The following is a 13,900-nucleotide window of genomic DNA, read 5'->3' on the forward strand; positions in this document are numbered from 1 at the left end:
TGTATTTAGTGACAGTTGAATTTTTTTTCAAGGCGTCAACGATCAAAGTTTGTTTTAAATAATTTTATTGAAGGCGTATTAAGCGAGAGTTTAGTTTTTTTTTCAAGGCGTCAGCGATCAAAACTTTTTTTTATATTTTCTAGAGGGGGTATTTAGTACAAGTTGAGTTTATTTTCAAGGCGTCAATTATAAAAGATTTTTTTTAAATATTTTGTTGAGGGCGTATTTAGTGAAAGTTGAGTTTTTTCAAGGCGTCAGCGATCAAAGTTTTTTTTTAATTATTTTTATGAAGGTGTATTAAGCGAGACTTTAGTATTTCTCAAAGCGTCAACAATCAAAGTTTTTTTACTATATTTTCTTTAGGGCGTATTTAGTGCAAGTAGAGTTTTTCTCAAGGCGTCAACGATCAAAGTTTTTTTTTTTAAATTTTCTTGGGGCGTATTTAATGAAAGTTGGGTTTTTTCAAGGCATCAACGATCAGTTTTTTTTTGCAAATATTTTCATGAGGGCGTATTGAGTAAGAGTTTAGTTTTTCTGTTGGCGTCAACGAACATAGTTATTTTAAATATTTTTAGAAGGGCGTGTTTTGTGAAAGTGGAGTTTTTTCTTAGCGTCAATTGTTTTTATGAGGGCGTATTTACTGAGAGTTGAGTTTTCACTTGATGGCGTATCTAGTGAGAGTGAAGTTTTTCTCTGGGTGTCAAATTTTGATAGTCATAAAAAATGGCGTCCCTTCGGGCCGTGTCTTTGTCGGGGCGTTAGGGATGTAAGCCATTTTTTTCCATGGGGGGTGTTGAACACCCATAACACCCCCCTTAGATACGGCCCTGGTTCTGGAGACTTGTATGGACGAATTAATAATTTCTTATTTGGTCATAAAAAAACTACATACAAACTTTAAGGCCATTTTTTGTGAAATCGACCTAAACTATGAACAGTCCTTGTGAAAATAAATTGAATTGGCTTCTTTTTTAACGTTTTAAGCTGTAAACATTCCAAAGTTATCAATAAACAATGTTTCAACACATTTTTTTTAACTGTCAATTAAAACAAACTATCCAATATAAGTGTAATATGTAATTGAAACAATTTGTTTCATGATTATCTTAACAACTAAGTATTTTAATAAGAATCATTCGATGTTTAACTCTATAATCTTTATCAAAAATGAATTTGATGAATGTGAATTTTGAGTAAAAATAAACTAAAATTTGTTACGATTTGTCTATTCAAGATCAAGAAAGGAGAAAAAAAACAGTGGAATTTTTAATTTGATTTTTTGAAAACAGATACAAGTATTTTTTTGCGCAAAAAGGTCCTCTAAGAACAAGTTTTAAAAATTATTGAATTTTTTTAAAAATAAGCATACACAAAATAGGAAATGCATCCTTATTAACTTTTTCTGATTTTTAGGAGGCATTTTTCAGGAGAGGACGTAACTTAGACAAATATGTCATTTCGCAAGATGGTGAAATTCTTATCAATTATTTACAAAGTTGCAAACAATGAATAGAAAAATAATCGAATTTCACAACATTACCAAATCGAAACCCCAGTCTGCCTTTTAAAGTTCTTATCACCACCGCACTCCAGCTGTTCTAGAATCAATCGTAATTTCATTCATTCTAGAATACCCCAAAAAAAGGTCACACGCGAATGCAATCAGCAATAAAAACACTTTAGACTTTCTGTCTGTGTTCCCGAATATGCCCAGACAATCCGGATTGATGTTACTGTTTTGAGTCACGTAACCGTAACCATCGTGTCAGCTGTGTGACTTGTTATCACAGTAAATTGTTTGTCAAAGGTTATCACTGCTGAATGGGAGGTTAATTTGTACGTATGTCATGATCTTGGCTCTGACGTTGGTGCACGACCATCTGCTGAAGGAGCTTGAATCAGCTGTTTTGTTTTCTAACATAATTATTAATAACAAAAATCAACTCAATATTTAAGTGACTTTCAAATCTAATGTCTAATCATCCAACACAAGTTTAAACTTGATTTTTATTGCACTAGTCCTAATCGTAGTACCAATATCCAGTTTGAAATCTCCTTGAACTTTCGAAAAAAAAAACAAGCAAAAACTGCCGAAAATTACCGCTCCAACAAACGGTGGCCAGCGATGGACGCGTCGAGATCAAAATAAATGGCAAATTTAACGAGCCATAAATAAAGTCGAATGTGCAAACGTTTGGTTTAGTTTGTGCTTGCGCTTGCGTTAAATTTGCCGGTCAACTCGAAGTCAGTCCGTCAGTTCGGTAGCCGTCGATTGTGTTTTTGGCTGGGACATTAGCTCATAAAATTGCAAATAAATTTTTGGCAAGCGTTTCTCTTCAGCGGGGTTTTTTTTTATTTCGTTTTGGCTTTAAGTTGTATAATCTATTCTGTACAGATGTGTGCACTTTCTTGCCCTCTGGGCAATCGTTTTGAGGACTGTCAACAAATTACGTAACACACGCTTTTCACTTAGATTCGTTATCACGTTGAACATTGTACGTAATATCTTTCATTTATTAGTTAAACAAAATGTTACCAAACATAATATACCAAGTTTGTACCACCAATTCTTCATGGGTTTCCCCATTCGGCTATGAAGATCAAGTGTCTATAGCTCAAGCTCAAGCTCTTCACCCCTTCAAGCACTCCCGACCCTGCCCTCCAAGTTTCGCCCATGAGTGATCACGAGCAGCAGCAACAGCCCAAACTCGTTACGATTTGTTGATTTGCGTGGTGAATGTTCGTACACCGCAACTTCAATGTCATTTGGTCCGGGCCCTGACTAACTGACTCAGTCTGAGCCGGCTTAGAGTGTGTGTGTGTCGGTGTGTGTCCTAATGTTATAAGCACAGTCACTTGCGTCGCCTGTACTAGAGTGGCCTGTATTTTGGGGAAATGGCCTCAAACTGAAAACTAATCCTTGATTTGTGGCGTAATAAGAGTAAATTCAAACGATGAAATTATGACAGAAAAGTAGTTTTTGAAATGATGTTTTGAAATGAAGTTTTTTTTCCAGCTATATTCTTTCATTTATCCAACGAGGTTTACAGAGTTTGATAAATACGATGAGTGTTGAAAAAATCGAGTTTTTCACGTCAAGTCTGGAGCAACACGAGAAAAGGGCGGATAAGCATTTTGACAGCTAGAACTATTTTGCAAATTCCGAGACAACAGGTAACTTTTTCGTAAAACTCGATGTGTTAAACAATAGCTGGCCTTCCCAGCAACCTTCTAACGGTGCGGGTTTTGTTTAATAGTAACCTGTTGGCTCGGAATTTGCAAAATAGTCCTAGCTGTCAAAATGCTTATGCGCCCTTTTCAAATGTTGCTCCAGAAGTTATCAAATCTCGCTTACTTTTTCTAAAGGTCCTATGTACATAGGAAACCCATGGCGCATTGGTTGTTTTGAAAAAGTAATCTAGCAATTAAGAATACTGGCATAAAATTGGACACCCTAGCCTGCAAACTCAGCGTTGTGGTTGTTCAGTTTTGTCGGTGTGTAGAGATTGACCGCCTTTACTTTGTAAGTGCTGTGCTGGAGGTTGATTTTTGACTTCAAGCAACTCTTGAACTTGGCGTGGAGACACATTATGCGGAATACTAATACAAGTCTCATTTTGCAAAATAAATTTGAGACCTGTTTTTAACTAGTTTTGCAAATTTCAATATACTTTTGAAATTTTATTTAGAAGTGAAATGGGAAGGCTTTAATTAAATAGAAAAGGTTTTAAATGAACTTTTATTAGATTTTTTAAAATTGAAAGATTATTCAGGAAAATGAAACGTTTTGAAACGTTCTAAACTAGCAGTTACACAAATAAATCTTAAAAGTCGATTTTTTAAACTAGTTTGAGACGTTATTGACTGGATTTGTTCTGAAAACATGACTATTTCAGCAAAGCTTGTGGAACAGGTTCAAGACATAACGCTTGCTAACATATTTAAAAATTATTTTATAGCCGATAAAGATACCCTAACTAGTGGTATTCTGAAAAGAGTTATTTTTGCATGTTTTTGTACAGTTCCAATATCCACTTTTGTTTATTTGTGTAGAACATTGTAAGGATCTTCTCTATAACTAAAGTACGCATTTTGCATCATTCAAAAATCATTATCTTTTGATGAAATTTTCTGATCGTTTCAACAAAGTTATAGGTCAATACTCATTTTTCAAAATATTGCGAATAAACTCAAAAAAATCTAAAAATCATTTTTAAGTGCAAACCCTTATATGTAGGCTTAGTGATTTTTCACACTCGAAAATAGGGAATTTCATGGGGACTTTAGGTTTCAAAACACCAAATTTCACGCATATTTCGCGGAACATGAAAAATGTTAAAATAACTCTGAGAATCTTATGTTTAAATCACAGAAACTACTCTTAATGCTTAATTATATATAATTCTTCAATAAACTAAAAAAATCTTCACTAAATTGACTAAACGTGACACAAAAAAAATCTCCTAATTTTCAAAAAAGGTTTCCATCTTGTTAATGGATGGGCTCTATTTATATTTTGAAACAAAATTTAGGTCATGCGTATTCTCATTTATTGAACTGCCTTTTTAATATTCTACTAATAAAGCAAACAACTTTTCACTGAATTGCTACTGCTTTATCAGTTTACATTTTAAGCAAGATACATCAAAGCAAGATTTAACAATCTTGTCCAGCCAAAATGAGTAAAATAGTTTGAATTTTCTGCGACATTCAACCCATTCAAAATAATGTAATAAAGGTTTTCATCTCTCTTTTCAAAAACTAGGTACATTTATAATCAATAGACAAAAATAATATAATTTGTAACGAAATCAAAATTTGTATTCAAAAGAAGAACAGAAAGCAAAAAAAGGTGGTATTTTTTAACTTTCACGGAAATCATTCGCCCTATTTGGGTCAAATAGCGTTAAAATTAAACGGGACTCAGAAAAAAAATCTGAAATGTTTTTAAAAGGTGATTTCAAAGATAAAAAATACTCTTCATTTTATTTTGAGCAAAACAAAGCTTGATTCTTTTAATTTCTTTTGAAGTTATACCTTTCAAATAAAATAGTAATAAAAGTTTTAATACACCGAATGAAAATATTACTTAATTTAGTTAGTTTCTTAAAAAACTGAAAAATCTGAAAAATTCTTCAAATGGTTCAATTCAAGCTTTTCAATTGAAAACTAATAAAATTTTATTAAATAGTCTTTATAGCTGAAATATTTATTATGATCAAATCTGAAAAAAATGATTTGAGAAAATTGATGAATTTTAAGCATTTCACACCGTCCGCGGTATCGTCAAAATTCACTGACCCTATATTAAAAATTGAACAAGGGTATTCACTCGCTTAATTCTACAGTTGTTCTTAAGATTATTTTTATTCCTATTTGAGTTTGATAAAATATTTTGAGAACAATCTTTACAGTTTCACACAAACATAGAATATCACGGGATTTCGCGAAAAAAGCCAAATTTCGCGGATTTCACGTTGTCCGCCAAATCGTGAAATTTCACTAACCCTACTTATATGCAAACGAAATGTATTGTACAATTATTTTGATAAATTGCACCGTTTTCAAATTATGGCCATTTATTAGGGGTTGTTTCAGGTAACGAAAAAAAATATTTTGGATTTTAAAAATGTTGTCTATTTACGTCCATTTCAAAAATATTTTCGAAGTGCTCTCAACAATTTTATTTTAAGACTTTGAAAGTTGGTCTGATAGTTTCTTAGAGCCTTGTATAACATTTTATAAAAAAAAATGGATTTTTTAGGTGCATCCCACAAATTATAAATTTGAAAACGTGTTAAAATACAGGATTTGACTTAAAGAAAAACACTTTTCTAAAGTAATCGGATTAATGAAATAGTACACTGCAGTAATGCACATGCAATTAAATTTCAATTAATAATTACAACGTTTGCGGTACCGTCCTTCGTGCGCTTTCTAAAGGACATCAATAACTCTTTCGAAGGGCATCGAGATAGATCATCCTTCCTGTGGCTCAACCAGCAGCAGCCGGCTAGACAAACAGCTATAGCTATAGCTTGACCAATTTTCGTTTCATTGATCGAAGCAGCAGCAGAAGCGGCAAAAAATAAGAAAAAAAGGTTCCATAATAATATAGCACTTGTTCAGCATATTCCATTCATAGCCAAGGTCTGCACAGATGCAACATGTGTCCGCCATAAGAGGCTCTCTGGCCAAGCATCCCGAAGCAGGGAAATCGTAATGACGATGTTTGGACGGGCGAGGCAGAGAGATGAATGAAAGAAGTAAATGTGCTCCCGAGCTGAAAGTGAAACTCGTCGCGGGATTCCTTCATGAGACAGCGGAGCCATTACCAGAATGGTAGCAGCCGGCTCCGAAAAAAAAGAAAGAATTACTGGCGAGCGATGCCGTGGACCAGAATCGTCATAATTAATTCATTAATGAAATGGCGTGCCCAGCTCGCGAAGAGTGGAAAGGACGTGGAGAGGACGACGATGGTGGGATGCCAGATGATGGAGCATTCTGGTGCAAAATTATCGAGACAGAAAGGAAGCTGGTGTAAGGAGATACTACGTTTCATTCATAAACTAGGAGAGATGATAAAGAGTTGAAGGACACGTAAAATGTACACCTGCAAGTTTCACTACAAGTCCTATTTGTGAATTAAGAGATCAATGAAGCAGCACTTCAGCACAATTCATTGAAGAAAATTCGTTCATAACTATAGTACCGACTGTTTCATCCAGCACTGTTCTGAAAGCAGCTCGCAGTGCAGAAGCAGCAACACTAAAGACAAAGTGTGAAATCGTGAGCACATGTGCGGATTCTTGAGCATCACACGAGAGTTGAGTTCGAGAGCTGAGTCTGCTCTTCAATGAAACCATCCAGCTCAGCCAACGCAGTCGTCGACGAAGGGCAATTGCAAGATATTTGTTGTTGTTGCTATTGCACTTTCGTGTACCGAGAATGGCACACACGTGTGTTGTGTTGTGCTGCGACGTGTTCGTCGGGGGGTCATGAATGAATATGGGAAGCGCAACAGTTGGTTCTCCAGCGAGCGCGTTGTTCGATCATCACACACACCCCGCCTTAATGGCGATGGTGCCGCCGCCACGCCAGACTAATCAGAAGGTGTGATTTGCATGGTATCCCATCAACGCGCGCGATGATGATTTACAAGTGTACTGCTTAGTCGGTGCATGTAACGGCTAATTAATGCTGGGAGTGTTATTAGCTTGTAGATTTTGCATATTCTGTGTGGAGCAAACTCGGGAGTGGGAATCGTCCCGTTCAGATGTGTTATTATACTTTGTACTTTTGATGTGTTACACAGAAAAAAAAATCATGGTAATATTACCTCTGGGAAGGGGTACATCTTTTATGTCAGAAAAAAGGTGTAATTTTACCTCTGGAAATGTGTAATTTTACCACTTTTCTGGTATAATGCCACTTTTTCAGTCTAAATTGAGGTAAAATTACATCATAAAAGAGGTAATATTCAACCTCCCAAAATTACAGCTTCCAAATTTACATTATTTTTTTCTGTGTACACTGTGTTTGCTGAACGAGTGGATCGCGATCAAGGGTTCTTGATTTTCATGTAATGCAGAACCGAAACAATGTGTACTATCATTATCACATACTTAAATCGTGTAAATAAGACAGAAATACACGATCTTCTGATCTGTAAATCAATATCAAACTGTGATCAACAACAAAAAAAATAACAGAATATAATTTGCAAACGAAGTGTACTCTTCATTTTTTTGTTATTAAATGTACCGTTATCAAGTTATAGTCGCTTTTGGGTATATATTTTCGATTTCTTTTCATTTTTTGCATTCTAAAAAAAAGCACCTCCAAATAAAAAATATGTTGGAGAAGCTCAAGACATTTTAAACAAAAGTTCTCACAAAAATTATCAAGTTATAGTCAAGTTATAGTACCGTTATCAAGTTATAGTCGCTTTTGGGTATATATTTTCGATTTCTTTTCATTTTTTGCATTCTAAAAAAAAGCACCTCCAAATAAAAAATATGTTGGAGAAACTCAAGACATTTTAAACAAAATTTTTCACAAAAATTCAAATCAAAGAAAATTAGTTTTTCTAGGATTCACCCCACCTGTAATTTTCAACTGACGATATCTTGAAAACTATTGGTTCGTTTTTTCAATGTTTAAAAATGAAACTTTTGTGAAATTTTCTGACAGTGTTCCCACGAGCCTAAGCCATCGGCTAGGCTAGGTTCATTTTTCTGGTTCAGGTTCACACCACACGTCGGCAAGCATCGTCGGCTCAGGCTCACTGAGTGCCGTGAGCCATGGTTCATTTGGTTCAAACCAGGCGAGGCTAGCCAAAATGAACCATTGGCTTGAACCAGGCTTGAACCTGATCAAAGAATGTTAGGCTAAACGGCAAGCTTTGTTACACCGTAACATTGTTACACCGTAACAGTGTTACACCGTAACAGTGTTACACCGTAACAGTGTTACACCGTAACAGTGTTACACCGTAACAGTGTTACACCGTAACAGTGTTACACCGTAACAGTGTTACACCGTAACAGTGTTACACCGTAACAGTGTTACACCGTAACAGTGTTACACCGTAACAGTGTTACACCGTAACAGTGTTACACCGTAACAGTGTTACACCGTAACAGTGTTACACCGTAACAGTGTTACACCGTAACAGTGTTACACCGTAACAGTGTTACACCGTAACAGTGTTACACCGTAACAGTGTTACACCGTAACAGTGTTACACCGTAACAGTGTTACACCGTAACAGTGTTACACCGTAACAGTGTTACACCGTAACAGTGTTACACCGTAACAGTGTTACACCGTAACAGTGTTACACCGTAACAGTGTTACACCGTAACAGTGTTACACCGTAACAGTGTTACACCGTAACAGTGTTACACCGTAACAGTGTCACGGTGTAATGAATGCTACGATGCAACGAATGTTGCGGTGTAACCATGTTACGATGTAACCAAACTACGGTGTAACGAATGTTGCGGTGTAACGATGTTACAGTGTAACGATGTTACAGTGTAACGAATGTAACGGTATAATGAATGTTGCGGTGTAACAATGTTACGGTGTAACCATATTACGGTGTAACAATGTTACGGTGTAATGAATGTTGCGGTGTAACAATGTTACGGTTTAACGAATGTTACGGTGTAACGAATGTTACGGTGTCACGAATGTAACGGTGTAACGAATGTTGTGGTGCAACAATGTTACGGTGTAATCATACTACGGTGTAACAATGTTACGATGTAACCATATTACGGTGTAACGAATGTTACGGTGTAATGTTACGGTGTAATGAATGTTAATTTGTAACATTGCTACACTATAAGATTTGTTACACAGTGCATTATTCCTATGGTTTTCATTAGCCTGGTTAGCCTGGCTTAAGCCATGGTTCATGGTTCACTGAACCAGGATTGAACCACAAAGGGAGGCTTAAGCCGAACCAAGTTTATAGGTGAACCTAGCCTAACCGGTTCATTTGGGAACTCTGTTTCTGATCTTTTCCAATAAATAAAAATCGAAATATTTAAATCAAGTAAAGTAAATCTTTCCCTGTTCCTGAGGGGAACATCCTTGAAGAGTATCGGGGCCGGCATTTACAAAGCGGATTCAGTGGCAATTTCATTCTCAACTTAATGTTAACATGTTAAGGTTAATGTTAACATTCAGAGCGAGTTGTGGCGCTATAACCACGGCAAATAGAGTCCAGGGCATTCGTGGAAATACAATGTCCCATCCCAAAGGGTCCCGGAGTACCAAACCTTCTTAGCATGGTGCTCCCAACGAATACAGCCAAATCTCGGAGCGTATGGTGGTGTGTCCCCACGCTTCTTCCTCCCCTGTCGATTCAGAATTGTGTTGTTGTTCGAACACTCAGTGCTCAAACTCAACCCAATTACGAGTCATCTCTGCGATACGGCTTTACGCAGTAGGCCTGGCCGCTTTAACGTTTGTGATGTTTCAATGCATTCTAATGCAATGGCGCACTACAAATGTTAATAAATGACAAGAAGAGTGCTAGGCGTCATCTAACCTAAGGCACTCTCCAGGATCCCTTCGAAAGATTGGCTGCGCTAGGGTCTGATTAGATTAGATTAGATTATACATGTTAAGGTTAATGTTAACATTCCATAGGTCGCCTCCCTAAGGGTCATGATAAGGTCCAGTTTGTGACGATACACTACCTTCCCTTTACTAAGCAATCGATTCCAGAAGGGAAAAGATCACCAGTTGTGTTGGGCCGAGCCGGGATTTGAACCCCGATCTACCGCTTACGAGGCGGAAGCGTTACCACTGGGCTACGTGACGCGGTCAAGCTCAACTTTTTGATTATTTCACTCATTTCATATTTTAGATCATTTTTTTTTAAATTATGATATTATTGTTATCATCAGAATTTTCAGCTTTTCAAACATGTTTTTCTGAGGTGGCTTTCCATAAATAATTATAATTAAAAATAACGAAAAATGTTCCAAACGAAATGCAACGAAAAATTTCCGAAAATTATAACCTAAAATTGACTATAACTCCAAAACGGTGACCTTTGAGCAATTCTCTTCGAAATCGGCCGGTACCGCACGGTGCAGGGAAGCTTGATATTTTTTATTTTTTGAAAAGTTTAGAAAATTTACTATAAAATTGTCTAAGAGACATTGAAAATTGGACCTCTGGTTGCTGAGATACAGCGGCTTAAAGAAAAAGAAACAGGAAAATTGAAATTTTCTAAGCAAAGCAAAGCAATCCACTTTAACGACCCCCGGGTCTTTTGTGGGCTCTGTTGCAAGTTTCTGCTCATTTCTAGGCGTCCGAAGGTTATGTGTGGTGAGTCACTCAAAACCTCTTTTACGCTAATGGACCGACGTTTTACTTCCCCATCCGATAGAAGGCGTGGTCAGGCAAATCTCGTCTCGAAAAATGCCACCGGGTCCGTCTGGGATTGAACCCAGGCCATACTGGGGTTTGGAGGCTACCACGCTAACCACTAAACCACCGGAACCGGAAATTTTCTAAGTATTACCCAAAAACCCACCATTTTCTAATGTCGATATCTCTGCAACTAATGGTCCGATTTTCAATGTTAAAACATGAAACATTCGTGAAATTTTCCGATCTTTTCGAAAAAAAAAAATGTTCAAAATTTTCCTTAAATTGAACTTTTGGTGGCTATATCTTGAAAACGGAGCCCCCTTTATCAAGACTAAAAACGTCAAGCTAAAAACGTCAAGAAACGGAAAAACAAGACAAGACGAATTTTGTCGGGGTAAGCTTATTTTACATAAAAAAAAAATTAGGTCGAATTTTGTTTTAAACGAAATTTTGATTTTTTCAAAAATCAATATTTTTTCAAAAAATCATAACTCGGCGGCAGATTTTTTGACCATACTTCTCTATGGCTCAAAAGTTGCGGATTTTTGTCCCCTAAAACATATCTTGACTTTTTTTTGATAAGGTCCTATAAACAAATGTAAACATTGAGTGTATCCCTTTCACACCTTATGTCAAAGTCCATCGGAGTAAGCGGGATACACTCAATGTTTACATTTGTTTATAGGACCTTATCAAAAAAAAAGTCAAGATATCTAAAAATCTCGAAAATCAAAAAATACATATTTTGGGAAATTGAGTTTTTGTGAATAAAAAGTTAATAAAAAAATCGGGATTTTTTTTCCGTGTACCTATTTTTTTCTCAATAGTCCTCAACGATACCTACAACTTTGCCGTAGACACCAAATTGATCAGAAAATTCTTTCAAAAGTTACAGATTTTCTAATATTTACGTACCTTTTTTGTATGGACAGCTGCCAAAATTGTATGGAGACTTGTACTGCCGTTCTACGCATAATTGTCCCATGTCAGTTTTGGACGATTTTGACTTTATGACATTTTTAAGATTAGTTTGATGTGTACTTTAAGAAAAACACATAAAATCTGGTACTTTGTTCGGAAACTCATCAAAAACAACATCAAGTCTGTTTGTCCCATCGTTAAACTTCTACGCATAATTGTCCCACCAAGTATTTTCTTACACGGAATCATTAGTTTTACTAGGCATTACGTCTTGTTTACCTTTTGTATAGCAAGAGAATCACAAATAAGGGTGATAAAATGCTAACTGGGGCGATTAGGGACACGTAGGGCGATCAGGAACCCACGGGACAATTATGCGTAGAAACACAGAAATCGGTCGAAAAATTTCAATCGCGTTTATCTCAGTTGCACTTTTTTGAACATGGGACAATTATGCGTAGAACGGCAGTGTATGGGTGAACCAATAACACAAAATAGCTTCTTTGGTCATATGGAAGGCCCCCACAAAGTTTGAGCCAAATAAAAAAAATACAAATAAAATCCATTTCCGGTTTTGGTAGAGAATTGCTCACAAGTAAAACTTCCAACCCTATACATTTTCTAAAATTTTAAGAGTTCTTCTTTCCATTGCTCTTTAAAGATCAGAAATTGGTTGAAAAATTGATTTTTGGCGATTTTTAAATTGAAGCCCGTCTAAAGGCGGGGTTGGGTTGTAGAGGGTTAAAAAGGTCCTAACAAGTGTTTGAATGTTCAATATTTGTATGTTTTTGCAATTTATGCCATTTCAATGAAACTGATCCACTTGTGCTTTTGTCCATCCTTCCCATTCCAGGTGCAACGGTCGTATCATGGCGCGTCAACAACCAGGAACAGCTGTTTGTAAGGTACGTACGTGTCACTGCGGCTGACCAGCGAGTGCAAATGTCAATTCGTTTCGCATTTTTACCGAATGATCAAAGAGTCGCGCTCCGAAACTCCCCAACCAGCGGCTAGTAATTGAAGCACTTTCGAAAAGCGGCCAAGCTGATTACGCTGCAGCGGTGACGGCCGGTGGTCAAATCATTTCCGGGAACGCATAGGTGGCGTACTTCAATCACCCTTGTGCAGTTACAACATAGAGCATACAAAAAAAAAACGCACCGATTTCTATAGCGTGCCAAGAGAGTGTACAGGAGGTCGTCCGAAAGCCCATCAATTTGGTGCCTGGTCGGTCATACCCTTTCTCCAGCAGCCCCAACAACGACGTTCATAATGATAAAAGCTAATAAATTTTTGTGTGCTTCAGCATAAATAATTAGACGACCAACCGTGGTTACAACTAGGGGGGATTTGGGCCGGACGCAATTTTGCCGTCATCACAGGAGAGAGAGGTGTGATGACGGGTGTTGATGAGGGATGGGCAACAAAAAAAGAGCTTGACGCGTCGTACTCACTCATCACCATACGCGGTGGCTGGTGGACCTGTCCGTAACGGCGGCACGCTAATTACCCGCACCAAGAGGAGAATACAATGTGCGTCCGATTACCAACGGACGTTGCTGTTGGGTGGTGACCGTCGTTGAACAACGGCAGCAACACTCTGTGGGTAGTCTTTATCTAACGGTCAATTGATAAAAAAGTTACTTGTTCCACCTGTAGGTGGTTGTGGTCTTCCTCACATTTGATATTGTTTTTCCTTATTTCAAAATAAATATAGCGACCCAGCTCTCACTTCTTCAACACACTCAGACAAACAGTTAAGTCACATTCCAGAGTTCCACGAAAAAAGTTAAGAGTTTCAAGGGGAAAAAACATTCTCCATGCAACATACCAGCAGAGCTTTTACTATGTACTTCCCGCCGGATTGCAACATTCTATCGGGCTGCAAAACTCTCAACATCCACGACGCGTTCTGTCGCGGATTCTCCACAGGAGGTTTGAGTTCCGCGCCGCAGGCTGACGGAAATGAACGCTGAGTGAAAAGTTGGTGGTTGGGATGCTTTCAAAGGTTGCGATAGGACAGCAAAATTGTTCTGCTTAGGTTGGTAATGGGTCCAACATAGAGACACTTGCCTGTTTTAAG

At 37.2% G+C, this 13,900-nt stretch overlaps 1 protein-coding gene across 2 annotated transcripts in view; it reads left to right on the forward strand.

Annotated features, from left to right (window-relative positions):
* LOC120423640 (uncharacterized) overlaps positions 1-13,900 on the forward strand; it is a 106,981-nt gene that overhangs the window by 40,753 nt on the left and 52,328 nt on the right. For both annotated transcript variants that reach the window (XR_005606263.2, XM_039587514.2), the window contains one exon: positions 12,671-12,722. Coding sequence is in view for 1 of the 2 variants with exons in the window: in XM_039587514.2 (XP_039443448.1) it covers positions 12,671-12,722 (52 nt within the window). In the remaining variant the exon portion in view is untranslated. The remainder of the gene's footprint in view (positions 1-12,670; positions 12,723-13,900) is intronic.

This window comes from Culex pipiens, chromosome 2 (assembly GCF_016801865.2).
Source record: "Culex pipiens pallens isolate TS chromosome 2, TS_CPP_V2, whole genome shotgun sequence".
Taxonomy (NCBI): domain Eukaryota; kingdom Metazoa; phylum Arthropoda; class Insecta; order Diptera; family Culicidae; genus Culex; species Culex pipiens.